This window comes from Schistocerca serialis, chromosome 3 (genome assembly GCF_023864345.2).
Source record: "Schistocerca serialis cubense isolate TAMUIC-IGC-003099 chromosome 3, iqSchSeri2.2, whole genome shotgun sequence".
Classification (NCBI taxonomy): Eukaryota; Metazoa; Arthropoda; class Insecta; order Orthoptera; family Acrididae; genus Schistocerca; species Schistocerca serialis.
Window position 1 is genome coordinate 85,783,619 of NC_064640.1, and position 19,325 is coordinate 85,802,943.

Consider the following 19,325-nt stretch of genomic DNA (forward strand, 5'->3'; position numbering starts at 1 on the left):
TAGGCATGGTTGAACTACAGACAACACGAACCGTGTATGTAGCTGCTTCCTAGTGGAAAGACTGGAACTGATCGGCTGACGGACCCCCTCTGTCTAATAGGCACTGCTCATGCATGATTGTTTACATCTTTGGGTGGGTTTAGTGACATCTCTGAACAGTCAAAGGGATGGCGTCTGTGATACAATATCCACTGTCAATGTCTATCTTCAGGAGTTCTAGGAACTGGGGTGAAACAAAACTTTTTTTGGTGTGTGTAGAATAAAAGAAGCTTCATGTACAGTAAACAGGGACAAAGCTACGGGTAGTACCAATTTACTTTATCAAAATATCAGGTGAATACGAAATAAAGTAGATGAGCTGTTAGTGTGTTTAGATGATCTCAAAAATAAGAATGAGACTGATATACTTTGTGTGACTGAACACCACGTAACTGTGGAGATGGAAAGTGTCAGTATAAATGGGTATAATTTAGCATCTTACACTTGCAGATCGAGCATGAACAAAGGAGGAGTTGCCATTTACACAAAACAAGGGTATAAATACAAAACTCAGAAGTAATCAAATTTTGTGTCCATCAGCAATTTGATGTTTGTGCATGTGAACTACAGTGCTTATATTGGCAGCAGTGTACAGGTCCCCATTCGGAGATTGGATGCTATTCATAAAAAAGTTTGACTCCCTATTATGCTGTCTGTCAGACAAAAAGAAGAAGTTATTAATCTGTGGTGATTACAATATAAACTATCTAAGCAATTCTAATAGGAAAAGTGAACTAGAAGTGTTATTAATGACATACAACTTACAATCAGTAATCAATTTCCCTACACGTATAGCTCAAGACAGCAGCACTCTAATAGATAATGTATGTCAAACTAACACATGCTTTCCCTATGATAAATCGATTATCAGACCATGATGCACAATTGATTAACTTACAAAACCTAGCAGGGTGTACAGTTCACAAACCATTAAGTAAAAGTGTAAGATTGCTCAACCTGATATCTACAGAACAGTTCAGAGAAAGTTTAAGAAATGTTAATTGGGAAGATGTGTATAATGAGCTAAATACTAATGATAAATGAAACATATTTCTTGATAAATTTATATCCCTTTTTGAACATTGTTACCCAAAAAATTACTAAATGTAACACCTGACAGATTCCAAAGGAACCTTAGGTTACAACAGGTTATTAAAGTGTCTTCACCAAGAAAAAGGAAATTGTATGAGACAGCAAGAATTAGTAAGTAGTAATTTTACATTACAAAAATTGTTGTAACATACTGAGAAAAGTTGTTAGAAAATCAAGAAATATGTATGTTGGAGATTAAATTAACAACTCGAGCAATAAAATCAAATCAATATGGAATGTCAAAAGATGGGAGACGGGAAAAGTAACAACTGTGTGGTATGAAGTATAACTATTAATGAGAATGAGACCATCTTACCCAACAGTACACAAGTAGCTAACATATTTAACAACCATTTCTTAAGTGCAAGCGAAAAAACTGGTGTGAATAGTTCAAATGAAAAAACCAAGCAGTACATGGAAGAGTCAGTTTTGAGAAATCTCATTAATTTTCACCTAACAACCTCTTGTGAAATAAGGAAAATCATTAAATCTTGAAAACATAAATGTTCTGTTGGAGTAGATGATATCTCTGACAAGATATTAAAACAATGTGGAGCAGTTACAGCTGATGTTGTGTGTCACATATGTAATGCATCACTAACGCAAGGTATTTTCCCAGGCAGGTTAAAATATGCCATTGTCAAACCTCTCAACACAAAAGGGGACTCACAGACACCAACTGGCCAGTATCCCTGCTTACAGTATCTTCAAAACTCATCGAGAAAATAATATCCTCAAGAGTGGTTAGTCATCTCAACAGTAATGGGATACTTACCAAATCACAGTTCGGATTTCAAAAATTCTGTTCCACTGACAGAGCAATATACAATTTTACTGCCCACATGATAGTCGTTAAATGGTAAAATGTCACCAATAGGAATTTTTTGTGACTTATCCAAAGCATTTGATTGTGTGAACCATGACATAATGTTAAAGAAATTACAATTCAATGGTATAAATGGAACAGCATATGAGTGATTTACATCATTTCTACAGAACAGGAAGCAAAAAGTTTCTTTATACAGTTTAAGTGATTTAAGGAAGTTTGTCACTTCATCAAACTGGGGTGAAATTACATTAGGTGTTCCAAAGGGTTTGATCGTGAGTCCCCTTCTGTTCTTGATATATGTAATGACCTCCCTTCTTACCTGCAACAGGAAGCTAAACTGACACTGTTTGCTGATGACACAAGCATCATTATTAATCCAATAAAAGAAACTCCAATAGAAAATGATACAAATAATGTCTTTGGAAAAGTTATAAATTCGTTTTCTGCGAATGGGCTCTCTCTGAACTTTGAAAAAACACATTACATCCAATCTGCAAAGAGTACAGTTCCTTCAATAAATATAAAACATCAACAGAAGTCAGTAGCCAGGGTAGAGCATGTTAAGTTTTTGGGTGTACTTATAGATGAGAATCTTAATTGGAAAATTTGTATTTTGTATCTCCTAAACTGACTAGGTTCAACAACTTTTGTAATCAGAATAATTGCCAATTTTGAGGATACAGAAATTATAAATTAACATACTTTCACTCTCTGATGTCATACGGAATAATATTTTGGGGTACCTCAACAATTAGGCAAAAAGTATTCACTGCTCAAAAGACAGTGGTTAGAATAATGCGTAGGGCTCACAGTCGCACATCTTGTAGGTATCTGTTTAAAAGGTTAGAAACTCCTACAACAGCCTCACAGTACATTTACTCACTAATGAAATTTGTTCTCAACAATGTGGACCAGTTTAAAAACAACATTGACATTCATGATTATAACACCAGAAGAAAGAAAGACTTACACTATCCTCTACTTAACCAAACTTGGGCACAAAATGTGGTAAAATATGCTGCTGTAAAACTTCTCTACAAATTACCAGATGAAATAAAATGTATGATAGACAGCAGTAATAGTTCCAAAAATAAATTGAAATCATATCTCCCTGACAATTTCTTCTATACTATAGATGAATTCTTGAAGAGGAACAAATGAATCTATAGGTATAATATATACATTTTGTGCCATTTAAGGGAATGGGGTGAGTAATAAGAATTTTAAACTAAAAAAAAAAAAAAAACACACACACACACACCTTGATTCATGTGTGCATTTCTTATGCACTTGACACTTTGCACATCATAATGGTTAACATGAGATTGATCAATGGAACACGTAGCTAACCAACTAAATAACTAACTAACTAACTAACTAGGCAGTATCAAACCTTTGTCCTTCTTCTGTCAATAAACTTAATGATGTTAAAAGGAAGTAGTTGTGTCTGCCAGTGAAGAAATTTTCCTGGTAACTTTCTGTTCTTCTACAGCAAGGTATCATCACATACTACTTCAAACTGAAAAATGGTTCAGCTTATTCACATGACCAAAGTAGTTCCCACTACAGTCGAGTCTGCAGTTTGCTTTGGCGAGCAATACTCTATTTGCAGCAGGGCAGATTACAGAAACAATTTGACTTCATTTTTCAAACTGTCACTGAATAGTCAAAATGTTTCACATAAATCAGCTGTGTGATTAAGCAGCTTCTTGGAAATGGTAGTTAAATGGACTCACTTTTCTAAGACCTGTACTTGCAGAAAAGATACCAGTGAAAAGATTTACTGTATTGATAAACATTTTATGTAGTAATTATTTCAAAACAAATAACAGTTGCCTTGCAAACCATGCTGCAGGTAATAGGTAGTTACACTTCCCCAATGAATGCAGATTTATGTGTAATGGTGTGTCTTTTCTAGCTCTTCCTGCTTTTTAATTTTGCTTTCTATGCCGAGTGAGGTTACAGTTGTATATTTTGGCAGTATATTACATATGGCTATATCATTTAAATCTGCATCTTTTACATAGTATTGATAAGGTCAAACCTTTATGTTTTACACAGTTAAGGTAATAATGTTGAGCAGTTTTTACAGTTTTTATTCCATCTTTTTTATCTACAGTTGTGACATTATTAATGTGAAATGTATGTTATCTGATGATTTAGACATTTGTAACAAAATTTTATACTAGAAATCACATCAGCATGACCGGCTGGCATCATGGCATTGTGTCAACACATCACTAGAAGTAGTCTAAAGTCTCCAATCAGGTAGGCCTCAATGGAATATCATTGTTAAGTTGTTTCTCTAATTTAGGTGTTCCACTAACAAAGAGCCTTTTACCTTTTCATATAAAAACTTCATTCCATGACATAAGGTACAGATTTAGTGCACAACTTTTCAACGGTTATTCTTTTGATTGGGTGGGTGCTATAACTCCCAGACGACAGATCCATCCTGTGGGCAACACTATTCGGTAACTTATGGAGTATGTAGATACAGACAACTTTTAATTTGTGAGAGAGAAACCACTGCGTTCTCATGAAGAGCTAGAGAAACATGTGTCAACTCAGGCGGGACCCATATACCCAATCCATTCTCACACAACTGTTATGAAGCAGTGCCCCAGAGGTCTGCTATTGACTGTTTTACCTAAACTTGCACCCGCTACTCCACTCCATTTGTCAGAAGCTCGCCTTGAGGTTGACACTCTTCATTCCTCCACCCTTTCCCTACCCTTTCCCTCTATGTCTCTACCTTCCTTGCGATGCAGACAACTAAATAACAAAATCTCATCCCTCTGCAACACACACTCCGCAACTGTGATGAATGGTGGTTACTTAAGCATGTCCAAAGCTTACTGTAATGGTGTACTACAGTTTGAGAAATCCAGATCTCTGCTGTCTGAGCTTGGAACTGTTTCCATTTAACACCAACCAAAGAGCACATGTAACTTATGAGTGATACGGTCACAGTACGCATGACCCTCTTTTTAAAACAAATTCAAGATCTGGTCAAAGTGAATTCTTAAGACTGGCTAAATTTGCTCAGTGCGACAAATTAGAAAAATTAATGTGATAATACAATGTCTGGATGGCGAATGAAGGAAAAAAAAATTAAAAATTAAAGACAGGAAAAAGGGTACAGGAAAACAGAATTGGAAGGAGGGCACTCCAGAATGATGAAATACAAATTAAAATGTATATGAATAGTAACAGTTTCATTGTTGGTTTCTCTACCACTGTCTACACGAAGTGTGGCTATATAATAATGGGACTGATGCTGTTACAGAGTAAGTATGCATGAGCCAAAGATGAATGACCAATGCCTGTGAAGGGTGAAGTCTCCACAGCTGAATGCAGTATCTCTGGTGTCTGCAGACACATTAGTGTGGCTGTGGCCTTAATTTGTGTAATAGCGGTTTTTTGTTTTCCAGAAAAAAAGTGTAATAATAAAGCAACAAATTGTCATGAACTTTCACACGAAATTTAAAAAAAACTGCTAGTGAAAACTATATTTTGCTAAATGAAGGAAATGGCAAAGACTGCTTATCACATACAAGAGTTCTTGTGTGTTTCAATCATTTCCAAGATGGCTGAGATGACAAACTCCCTGGACATCCTTCATCAGAAAAAGATAAAAATATCAAAAAAGTAGGTAATCTGATAGTCAGCTGAGTATTTCATTGACTGCTGAAACTGCAGGATTTGACAAAGAATGCTTAAGGCAAATTTTACATAACCAATTTAACATGAGAAAAATGTGTGTGAAAATTCTCACAATTGTGGAAAGTGTGATAACATGTGACAAATCTTGGTTTTTCATTTATGATTCAGAAACTAAGAGCCAATCCCTGCACTGAGAGGGCCCAACTTCATCAAGAGTGAAAAAAAGCTCGAATGAGCACATCAAGATTCAAGATTCAAAGCTTCAGATTCTTGATCAACTCCATAGGCAGTGGGGCGGGGGGGGGGGGGGGGGGGGGTTAGCCAGAGTTCGACAACACTCAGGCTCAAACTGCATTGTCTGTTATTCACCTGACCAAGCAACATGTAACTTTTACATATTCTCCAAGGTCAAATCGGCATTTCAGTTTCTTGAAGCAGTGACAGAAATAGCACCACATGTCATCAAGGAGCTCACCGAGGAAGACTTCCAGCTCTGTTTCCACCAATGGAAAATTCACTTGGAGTGTAGTAAGGATAGAGGATGGAAATATATTGAGGGTGGAAATAACTAAATACGTATGTCTTTGAAACAAAATGCTTTACAGCAACAGTCCCGTTATTTTATAGCCACACCTCGTATATGCGTACAAGTTTATCTGCATTGTTTTCTTCTTCTGCAAATGCTCACTCCCCCTTTTACTGGCTTCAGACCTCATTCCCTCCCTCATTCTTATGCACATTATGCCCACTCCTTTCTCTTTGCTCTCTGGAAAAAGAAACCTATGCTTCCAGAACTTGAGTCAGTTTTGGTGTTTGTCAACCTAACAAAGAGTTCTTGCCCTTTGGACCACTACTGTTACACCAGTCAATTTTTGTCTTGAAAATTTTCATTTTTGCTTTTTTGTTTTGACTGCTGTGATGTCTGTTCAAAAATAAACAAACTTTTTCATGCAGTAATGTGCTATTGTAAGCACTGTGTCTGTTACAGCCCCCCCCCCCCCCCCCCCAAATAATTTGATTGTTTCAACACTGAACATATTTCATTTAGAATCCAAGGTATTAATATTTGAGAGAAGGGCAGAACAGTGTTCATGGCAATTTTTACAATATCTAATTTATGTAAGAATACAGTGTGAAATTTTGCATGAATGTGGAGAAACATTTACAGAAACATACAAATTTCATAAATAAGCTTATGAAAATGATTCTCCAGGTCAAACACAGTGTTATGAATGGTTCTCCCACTCACAAATGAGCATTAACCAACTGAAGATTATACTCACCAAGGAAGGAGTCTGACATCAACTGATGGCACTCACAAGGTTCCAGTGCAGCCAATAATTTTCTAATTGTCAGAGAACTCATAGTAGAAGTTGGAATGTCATTCAGTTGTTTAGTGTCATGAGATTTTAACTGAAAAACTGAGTGTGCGTCACGCTGTAGCAAAGTTTGGTTCTTCTCAGCAAAATGACAATAATGAAACATTCATGCAGAGGAACACTATAGGAGACAAGTGGTGGGTCTACTGCTGCAACATTGACGTGGGAGGTCAGTCACCACAATGGGTTTGCAAAGGCTCTAGTGGCAGGAAACGATACGAAACTCTCAATACAATGCCAAAGGGAGGTTCACAGTATTTTTCCCCTTATGTCCAGGGAATTCAGCATTTTGAATTTTTGGCTGAAGGTCAAACAATCATCACTCCCATAAAATCATTATAAAAAGAAGAATGTACAAGTCAATCTGCAAAAAGACACTACAGTTGTGGCAAAACAGCCCATGGTTCTTTCACAATGACGACAGAACTGTGCACTCATCTTTGTCAATTCAAGAGTTCTGTGCCATAGAAGGAAATGCTTGTTCTTCCAGACCTCACTACTTGTTACTCATCTTGTTTCCAGAGTTAAAAAACCAGTGTTGGAATAATGCCACTTCAACTTAACTGATGCGATAATGGAGACTTCATCATGAACACTGAAGGAGAGTCTGAAAGAAGCCTTCCCCAACTCACAGTGAAATGGGAACAGTACTAGGACAAAAGAGGTCATATTTGTGGCAAGACAGCTCATCATTTTCTAGACACGACAAAACCTAAAATATTACAATAAAACAAAAATGAAAATTCGTCACCCATTACGCCACAGAAATTTCTGATCATTACATTAGTCACATCTGTTTTTGTTTTTTTTATCAATTTTTAAAAATAGTGTGAATCAAAGATTGGAAAATTTTTAGATTATTATTTTCACATAAGATGCTGAACTCTTAATATCTCATATAAATCATAGTTATTATTTCACCACAGAAGTTTAATATTTAGCACTGAGAATGATTTGGAATGATAAACTCGATAAATATTACCGGCTTCAGTGACAATTTTACTATGTATACACTAAAAATGAACTATACGGCCAATAAGGACTGAAAGCAAACAAAATGTGAACAATACTAATTAAAAAATTACAACATTCTAGATGCTAAACAAACAGTTTGTGTGAAAATGTATCAAATAGTACTGTGGAATCTATATTAATCGAGATATGGTGCTTGAAAAAAAAAAAAAAAAAAAGGGGTAAAATATGACAATCAGCAGTCAGAATGGAAATGACAGTGTGCAGTGGTAAGATGAAAACTTTCTTGCACTGTACTTACACTGACAAATTATGTAGAAATAAAAAACAAGTTAACCCCTCAACCCTTTCCCATCCCCACCCCCTGGGCTAGGATAGTACTTGTAAAAGACGTTCCTGAGACTGAAACAAATAACAAAAATCTTGTAAACTATGATGAAACATGACAAGTGTGTTACATGTTTTCAGTATACACTAGTAAGTCCATAGTTATAACCTTGTCTGAATAACTTCTTACACCAATGTTTAAAAGTTAAGCAAGTCAAAAACTGCCTGTACATTTCCTTAATAGGATTTTGGAACTGCTACAGAAAAAATTAAGGTTAATCACAAGACATTTAACACACAACAGTATCAACAATATGTAGTTAGAAAAATATTAAAACTGAAAATACACAGAAAAACGTTATGACCTCAGTAAAACTCTTCCACCAAAACTAAAACAATCAGTAGAGGATACGATTATCACATTCTGTGAGGTGATTCATGAGCTCTGCTGGCAGACAGTCTCATTGAGAGAAAACTGTGTCAGTCTGGAAATATCCTTGGTGGCTGCTGGTGGGGCGCAATTCATCTCCACAACTCATCCCAGACATACCTTATAGCATTTCTATCTGAAAACCTTGTCAGTCAGACTATGTGGTGGATATACTGACCACGGTAAAACCCATATACCACACCACATGTTTTTGCTTTGTTCATGAAGATGGATCCATTTCAAATGAACAGGTGCAACTCAAAAGTAGAAATTTTCTAGATAGTGTCAGGCCCCCACTTTCGTTAACGTAACAGAGAAATGGCTTCATCTTCCATATGACTACTGGATATGTCATTTTCCTCATCTGTTAATGCCAATTGTACTTATGTTTCTTCTTTGTTGTAATGTAAATGTATTTCTGGTGGTTATGATGCTCACAATTTTTAAGATATGTTATATGCTGACAAAAAAAGAAATAACAACACCAAAAATTAGTTAATGTAGAGTACTGAAATTTTGGGAATACATTTGTCTGAGTAAAATATATAAGTGATGAAAATTGCAAGATCACAGTTTAATGTAAGTGCGAGACAAGCCCCTGCAAAAGTGAAATGCTGGTACGTTAATAACCGATGTAACCATCAGAATGTTGAATGCAAACACACAAACATGAATATAAACACACAAACATGCATGCATTGTTTTGTACGAGTGCCAGATGTCAGGTTGTGTGATGGAGTTCCATGCCTGTTGTACTTGGTTGGTCAATGCTGTTGCAGATGATGTGGGAATTGTTGTCCAATAACGTCCCATATGTGCTCAAATGGAGACAGATCTGGTGATCAAGCAAGTCAAGGCAGCATGTCAACACTCTGAAGAGTACGTTGGGTTACAACAGTGGTATATGGGTGAGCATTATCCTGTTTGAAAACACCCGTGGAGTGCTGTTCACAGATGACAGCAGAACAGGTCGAATCACCATACTGACATACAAATTCGAAGTCAGGGTGCATTGGGTAACCAGGAGGGTGCTCCTACTGTCATACGGAATCACACCCAAGACCATAACTCAAAGTGTACATCCAGTGTGTCTAGCACACAGACAGGTTTGTTACAGGCCCTCATCTGGTCTCCTTCTAACAAACACACGGCCATCATGGGCACCAAGGTAGAACCAGCTTTCATTAGAAAACACAACAGACCTCCACCCTGCCCTCCAATCATCTCTGACTTGACACAACTGAAATCACAAATGGCACTGGTTTGAGGTCAGTGGACTGCACACTACAGGGCACCTGGCTCCAAGCTGTCCTTGAAGTAACCAATTTGTAACAGTTCATTCTGTCACTGTGGTGTCAAGTAGTGTTCAAATTGCTGCAGCAGATGCAGTACAATGCACCAGAGCCATACGCCCAAACACAATGGTTTTCCCTCTTGGTAGAGCCACATGGCCATCGGAGCATAGTCTTCTTGTGACCGTACATTCTCATGACCACCACTGCCAAGAATCACGTGCAGTGGCTACATTTCTGCCAAGTCTCTCTACAATATTGCAGAAGAAACATCCAGCTTCTCGTAGCCCCATTACACTACCTCATTCAAACTCAGTGAGGTGCTAATAATGGTGTCTTTGTTGTGTTAAGGCATTCTTGAATAACATCAACTCACCTCATTCAATCTCAAAGATAACTAACGCTCACGAATGTCACATCAGGTACTCAAAATAAATCTGATATGCATCCTCTTGGTGGCGCTACTAGCACCACTCTTATGTGACTGATGTGAAATTTGAATAGAAACATGCCTTCCAACTTTTGTTTGTCGCATTATTCCTTTTTGGTGTTGCAATTATTTTTGTCAGTACATCTGACAGTTATACACGTTTTACCACCTCCCACAACCTGTCTCTCTTCATCCCCCTTTCCTTCATTCCCTCCCCTCCCTCTACCTCCCAGTCTCCCCCTACTCCCTCTTCCAACCTGTCTTCCACCTGGTCTTTTTGCTATTGTTTTCTATTTGCACTATCTCACAGTTTACATAATTGGTTTTTACCACAATGACCTTTTATGGAGGGTAATTATTATTTGTTGCAATTTTATTAGTTTAAAATATGTACACAGCTAATGGGTTTTAATGTCAAAATTTTAATTTTAACATTTTAAGCAAGTTTAGCACAACAGTGTTCATTCACTATCGCGCACCCTTCTCGCACATACTACTGGTGCCATCCCTTGCCAGAAGTTTTTCTTAGCCCAAGTGCTATGTACGCAACACTTGTGCACCAACTGTACATTGGTGAGGTGATGCCAATTGACAACAACAATGTTGTGCATGTTTTAAATTATTTTGGAGGTGAAATTTTATATCTGACTGATGCCTTTCGGCTATATTTTAACATACTTTCAATGCAACATGTAACCCAGTAAGCCCGAATATTTTTTTTATATTCGTAAAGAGATAGTATACACACAGGGGTTTAAATAAACCTTCCATTTTGCAACTGATTGGCTGTCCATTACTTCTACAAGAAGCTTTCATCCTATGGTTGCTGCTCCCAATATTTACAAAATTTTAAACAACCATGCATTATTGTTGATGATGGGGAAGATAGGGTCAACAGGAATAGCTACATCTCTGAAAAGTCGCAAATGTGGTTGCAGTACCACATGCATGTACTTCTTGCTGTTAATTGCATTCTTCCAAACACAAATTAAGATATGGAGCCACCTCCATCACTCTAAAATAAGCCTGGCCACACCAAGACCCAACCACAAGCAAACTATTCTCTTTCCACAATGTACTTGTGTCTGTACCAACTACCAAATTCCCTCCTGCACTAAGATTTTCTTCATTAATTTGTGGACCAATTTCTATGTTGATGACTTCATAATGAGCAGCCATGTCTCTGCTTTGCGGTGAAATGGTTTCTGAAAGTCTGGCATAGAGACCAAAGGACCAATTGGTCTGGACTTCCCATATGGAGCTTGGAAATGGCTGAGAACTGCAGGAGACAAGTGTGTTGCCAAAATTATTTGTTTTTGTAATGCAGATAACTCTTGAAAATTGGTTGATCTTGTACTGATATGAATGTGATGAATCACATTCCTATTTGAAGAGTTTCATGTAGAGAGCACACAACCATGGTTCTGTGGAAAAGAGAAAGTCATTTAGAGTGAGTGATGACCTTGTCTTTATATTTTCCTCTTTCTTTCTATATTTAACTTCTGTATTGTTGTAGTATTCTCTTGAGTGATTTCAAGAAAGAAGGAAAAGCCTACATGACACTGTCAGCACATGATTTAAACTATTATCCTACTGCTAGTTTTGTGTTTTATTGTCATGACAGCTTAGTACATCATAACAGAGAAGAGAAATGTTTAAGAGTCTGTAAAGATACAGTCTCACTGTGTTGTCATAATAATTCGGTTTTTCATCAATAAAAAAGAACAAACATTTTGTAATTAGTGTATACATAATGTTCAGCAATAAATCAGGTTATCAAGTTCTTCTACCACTCCATTCTGACACAGTGACATTAACTTTACATACATCATTTCTGTTCCCATGCATAACACACTAATGATGAGACGTTTCTTACCTTCTTGATCATACGTGAACATGCCTGCCATCCTCGAACACCAATATTGGGGTTGGAAGATATGTTCAAATGAACAGCTGCCTCATAATATTCTACCATGTCAAATAACGCAACTGACCCCTGAAATAAGAAAACAACAATGAATAGCTGAGGTGATTATATTCTTTGCCAACTTATCATGGTTTACAATCTAATATTATCCAGAAATAATTGAAAATGACTATGGAACATAGCTAAGACTTAATTTTAGTATGCAGTAACTGACAGCAGACGCCCAAGAATGGATTGATAATAAACCTTAAAATGCAGTTATTAAAACAGACAAAATATGACAGATTGGACAAATGTCTTATAATAATAGTTCTCATAGCTAAAGATGTCAAACAGCAGTCTCAGCGTTTTCTCTGCAAAGAGACTGTAAAAGGAAAAATAGTTTGGGTTGAATGTTCTGCCAATTATGAGGTCACTTGAGGTTAAGCACAAGCTCATATAGGGCCAAGATATCCTTTTCAAAAGGAAACATCATGGCATTCACTTATAATAATTCACGGACGCCATGGAACACTATACCGAATGGCCAAGTAGGAGTTTTAATCCCATTTCTCTCCACGTCCAGTGCCTTATCCAGTACCACAACTCAGTATGGAAACTATAATGAGCATTGCAATAATAATAATAATTATTATAATTAACATCATCATTTCAATATTATGTGTAACTATTTTACCACCAAAACTCCTGATTATTGTTTCCAGTGACATGGCAAGCACATAATAAGTTAAATGGAAATTTACTTCCCATTAACACAAAACCCAAAGCAATCACTGCCTTGCAAGGACAGCACAAATGAGGGAAAGAGTGACCCACTCATCCTGGTGTCTGAATGACCATTCCTATTTCCTCCATGAGGAAGAAGCTAACAGTACTGAAAGGCAGGATTAGTGTTTTCAGATTTATCTATCTCCATCGACAGCACTTGAATTTTGGACCCTAAGGTAAGTACTGGCCAATCACTCTGTCTCTTCATAATTAATGTTTTTATTAAGATTTATGTGTCCTGTAATGACAACTGTTCAAGATAATTGCAATCAGTATACCTATTTTTTACATTTTTTGAGTAACTTCCTCTTTGCTAAGTTCATCGGAACCGTTGAAACTCACCCGAACATTATGTTGGCAGGACACCTACAGCAACTGTCCATTTCTAGTATTAGAATCATTGCAAGGAATATAGCAACACTTAAAAACACTGGCAGTTAAACTCATTTTAACATTTATTCATTTGTTAAAAATTCAATTACCACATTTTTTCAAGTCAAATGGACAGTTAACAAATCTTCAAGCACTACTTAACGGATAATTAAAAATAAGTTTTGTGATCCTCAGAAATCTTCAACTAAATGATTACAATTTATTTTCCCCACATAGGGACGATACCCGATAGGCAAAGTAATTTGGTAAAGCTATATATAACAGATCAGAATAATTCAATCATTTCTTTTAAATCCAAAGAACTGTAACTTCTCAAATACATTACCGTCAAATTTTCTTTCTAAGGAGCTTACACCAAAGTAGAGAAATTTGTAGTCTGAATTAGCTGTTACAAAGGAAATGATAGAAATAAGTTCTTGTAATTCAAGAACAGAGAACCTGTCTTGCTAAATTTATTAATCACCATATGCTTCCAATCTAGTGTCCCCAACAATTTATAAGTATGTTCTTCAAGCAAATTACAATATTTTAGCCGCTTTTCTGTGGAAAATATTAAGATCCATTCTTAAAGCAAAGAATCCCACAGAAATATGGACAATTTATCACAATATTTTGCACAGTGTTAAACAGAGTACCACAGACAACAGCACAGAACCACAGAGGAGAGTTCAGTACCATTTTGATACTAAATAAGGATTTTTAAACACCACCTTCTGCAAAACACAATCTTTCTCCATTACCCAACTATGTTTCGACGCATATGTCATGTTCCAATCTCATTTCATTTCTATAAAATATAACACTTTTTTTATTTATTGAAAGTCGTGCAACATATACCTCTTCATTTTACAGTGATTCCTCACCTGAAACTACATTTGTTTTTACAGATGGGATTGTACATTGACATGAACATTATGTATATCTGTGGCCTGCTGCATACAAAAATGTTCAATAACAAAGTAATAAACATTCATCATTTTGACATTTACATCAAGTGAGAGTTATGTGACTCTATTGCTTCAGACTGTGTGAAAATGCTGTTTTATTTTTAAGTGAAATTATATAAATAATGAAATCATTACTACAAATAAGAGTTGTAGTACTTGTTTTACAGCTCACGCAGGGTTAATTAAGTTGGGTACTGAAATGTTCTTTTATATTTTACTTTGTATTTATAGTTAATGAAGTACACCTGCAAACAGAAAAAAATTAATAGCACAATAGATTTTCAGACGAAAATTACATTTTGAACATTGTTTTCCCTACTACCACAATTTCTTTGCAAAAGATCAGATTTTGTAGGCCCCTAAGTATTTGTATAGATTACAAGCTATGAGTTTTACTTAGCATAGTTAGTTGCATGTTCCATGGATCACAATTGCAATTTGTCATGATGTAGAGTGAATCACTTTTATAATACACTTTCTCTGTGAATAATATATCGCAACACGTTGATCATTTACATGAGTGTCTTAAACTATGTTTGTTTACATAACAGTGACTTATACTCAGCTACTCTCTCTCTCTCTCTCTCTCTCTCTCTCTCTCTCTCACACACACACACACACACACACACACACACACACACACAATATTTTTACACGATAAAATAATATTCTATGGAATAGGAATGGTTGTCAACCAGGTGTAATTTCAGTTTGTGCTTGAGGTTCATTATATTATCTATTAATGTCTTTACATCACTGAATAGGTGATCAAAGATTGTTACAGCTGAACACCTCACTACTTTCTGTGCCATAATAAAACTGAGTGAAGAATACTGGAAGCCATTCCCCATCTAGCTTTATTTTTAAGACTGTTACTGTTGTTTTCAAACTATGATTGATTGTTGACAACAAACTACATAAGGGACTAAATGTACTATTAGACTGTTGTTAGTACGTTCAACAGTTTATAGAGCTGTATACGTGAGAGGTCCGGTATTATCCTTATTACACAATTCTTTGTAACCAACATTTTCTTCCTATATTATGAGTTAATTCACAATATGACAGCATAAAACATTAGTGGATGAATACAGGAAAAGTAAACCATCTTTTTGATATTTTCATCTCCAAAATCTGATACTACCCATAATACAAAACTTGTAAAGCTTAGACATCTAACAAGACCTGTAATGTATAATTTCCAGTTCGCTTTCTTTTCAACATAAGCAGCTAACAATTTAGAATATTCTCTTTCATTTACCAATTTACCCTAACATACTATTTCTAATGGTGTGGTCAGGCACTGTGCAGCACTGAACTGCATGCACTGAGTTTTATCTAAATTTGGCGACATTCTGTTTGCAGAGAACTAGTTATTAATTTTCAAGAAAATTTTATTTACATTTTTTAACTCTTGAAGTTTCCTCATTAGGATTGCTTACAATACTTACAGTGTCAACAAAAAGAAATATTTCTTCTTCTTGAACATATGATGGAAGATTATTTCTATACAACAAGACAAGAGCAAGCCCAATATCAGCCACTATGGTAGGTCTGTAGTGAATAATCCCTATTCTGAGAATGCTGCTTTGCTGCATACACTCCTTGAATTTCTTAATGTGACACACTGCATCCCTTTGGTTACCACTAAGATTTCTGATAGTGTAATATTTGAGTTTATCTAGGAAAATACTGGCTATGCTTTGTGGAAAGACGCTTCTGAAATTCAAGTTGCGACACGGCATCTTATTTTGAAAGCAATATGTTATGGGTTTTGTGCAAATAATCTTTCCTAGTACCATTGAGACCTTTGAGGAGGTGGTAAATATTGAGACAGGTCAATATACACACATCAAAAAAAGTTTTGCAGCACTTCAGTTCCGAGAGTTCTGGAACCTGTACAGAAAGTTGGAATAGAGATCAACATAAATATCATTTCCGTCCTTTTTATTGCTCATGAAAACCACACATTGCATGTTGTACCACCATACAGCGAGACCTTCATAAGTGGTGGTCCAGATTGTTGTACACACTGGTACCTCTAACACCCAGTAGCATGTCCTCTTGCATTGATGCATACCTGCATTCATCGTGGCATACTATCTACAAGTTCATCAAGGCACTGTTGATCCAGATTGTCCCACTCCTCAACGGCGATTCGGCGTAGATCCCTCAGAGTGGTTGGTGGGTCACGTTCTCCATAAACAGCTCTTTTCAATCCGTCCCAGGCACGTTCGGTAGGGTAGATGTCTGGAGAACATGCTGGCCACTCTAGTCGAGTGATGTCGTTATCCTGAAGCAAGTCATTCATAAGATGTGCACGATGAAGAAGAATGCCTCGCCAATATGCTGCCGATACGGTTGCACTATAGTCAGAGGATGGCATTCATGTATCATACAGCCATTACGGCACCTTCCATGACCACCAGTGGCGTACATCGGCCCCACATAATGACACCCCAAAATAGCAAGGAACCTCCACCTTGCTGCACTTGCTGGGCAGTGTGTCTAAGGCATTCAGCCTGACCGGGTTGCCTTCAAACACGTCTCCAACGACTGTCTGGTTGAAGTCATACGCAACCCTCATCGGTGAAGAGAAAGTGGTGCCAATTCTGAGTAGTCCATTTGGCATATTGTTGGGCCCATCTGTACCGCGCTGCATGGTGTCGTGGTTGCAAAGCTAGACATTGCATTGGCCATCGGGAGTGAAGTTGCACATCACGCAGCCTACTGCACACAGTTTGAGTTGTAACATAATGTCCTGTGGCTGCACGAAAAGCATTATTCAACATGGTGACATTGCTGCCAGGGTTCCTCCAAGCCATAATCCATAAATAGCGGCCATCCACTGCAACAGCAGCCCTTGGGCGACCTGAGCGAGGCATGTCATCGACAGTTCCTGTCTCTCTGTATCTCCACCATGTCCGAACAACATCACTTTGGTTCACTCTGAGATGCCTGGACACTTCCCTTGTTGAGAGCCCTTCATGGGGCAAAGTAACAATGCGAACGTGATCAAACCACGGAGCATCTACGCATGGTTAAACTACAGGCAACATGAGCTGTGTACCTCCTTCCTGGTGGAATGAATGGAACTGATTGGCTGCCGGACACCCTCCGTCTAATAGGCACTGCACATGCATGGTTGTTTACGTCTTTGGGCGGGTTTAGTGACATCTCTGAACAATCAAAGTGGCTGTGTCTGTGATACAATATCCACAGTCAATGTCTATCTTCAGGAGTTCTAGGAACCGGAGTGATGCAAAACTTTTTTTGATGTGTGTATATTGACATCTGTCTTACTACCTTTCTTGTAAATGGGTGTGATAATGGCAGGTTTCAGTCTGTCTGGAAATATCCAATGTGATGATTATGTATTGCATATGTAACTGTTATGCAGTGCACATGTGTGTATAACCGGGTACTAGTTCTAGTACAATACCTGATAAATTGTTAACTCCATGAGGGTTTTTGGATCTGATGGAGTTAATTACATTCTTATTTTCTCTGGTAAAGTGTGGAGTAATTGTAATTTGCCTTTTTATGTGACACTGTTTCTTGCATGTACACTCATGATCCAAAACATTATGATCATCTGCTTAATAACTTGTTTGTTTGTCTTTGGAACAGAATACATCACTGATTCTGCAATCAGGGGTCTAACAGTTTGTTCGTAGGTTTGTGGAGGTAAGCAACATTACACATCTACGCATAGGTCATGTAATTCACATAAATAATGGGCCACTGATAAGCATACACTGTGATGGCACCTGATAGCGACCCACATGGGTTTCATAGGATTTACGTCAGGTGAATTTGGTTGCCAAGACATGAACATGAGTTCACTATAATACTCCTCAAACCACTGTAGCACAGTTCTGGCTCCGAGACGTGCACAATTATGCTCCTGAAAGAGATCATCATCATTGGTGAAGACATCAAGCATGAAAGGATGCAGGTGCTTTGGAGCTGTCAGCGTGTCCTCGATTATGATCACAGGTCTCACACGAGCACAGCAGAATATCTCCCATGACATAACACTGATCCCACCATCCTGCATTCATGGCATGCTGCATGTTTCGAGCTACCTTTCACCTCAATGATGGCATTTGTGGAGATGCCCATCTACCTAGTGTAGCAAAAATGTAATTCACCTGAAGAGCTGACATATTTCCATTGGTCGACAGTTGAATCCCGATGGTCCCATACCCACTGCAATCGTAACTGACAATGACACTTGATCCCAGGAACACGTAGGGGTGATCTGCTGCAGAGCTTCATGTTCAACAATTTACGATGAATGCTGTGCTCCAAAACACTTGTGCATGCACCAGCACTGTGCTCTTTTGGCAGAGACGCCACAGATCACCATCTATCCTACTTTACAGAGCAGACAAGTCTATGAACTGCATGTTCTGTGAAGAGTCATGGACATCCAACCATTTAGTGCCTAGTAGTAGTTTCAATTTCGTCCTGCCTCTTTCCATAGATGGTTATGATAGTAGTACCCGAACATTTGACCAGCTTTGCTGCTTTTGAGATATTCGTTCACAGGTTCTGTGTAATAATAATCTGCCCTTTGCCAAAGTCACTTATCTCAATGGATTTTCCCATTTATAGCCCACATCTTCACTAGGGTGATCCCCCACCATGTCTGCAGTGCTTAAATACTTTTGTTACTGTGTCATGTGCCTGCAACACCATCAGGTAGTATCCAATGTCATGGTGGGCCGTGGTCATAATGTTTTGACTTATCAGTTCATTCTACTACTTTAACCCTTTAACTGTCAACGCTAATATTCCGAGCTACGTCCAGGACGTGGTTATTAAACAT

The 19,325-nt window shown here is 37.5% G+C and overlaps 1 protein-coding gene across 1 annotated transcript in view; it reads right to left on the reverse strand.

Annotated features, from left to right (window-relative positions):
- The window catches only part of LOC126469749 (protein phosphatase 1 regulatory subunit 37), a 242,527-nt gene that overhangs the window by 132,552 nt on the left and 90,650 nt on the right, over window positions 1-19,325 (reverse strand). Inside the window, exon 4 of the mRNA XM_050096963.1 lies at window positions 12,333-12,452. Within this exon, the coding sequence (XP_049952920.1) occupies window positions 12,333-12,452 (120 nt within the window). The remainder of the gene's footprint in view (window positions 1-12,332; window positions 12,453-19,325) is intronic.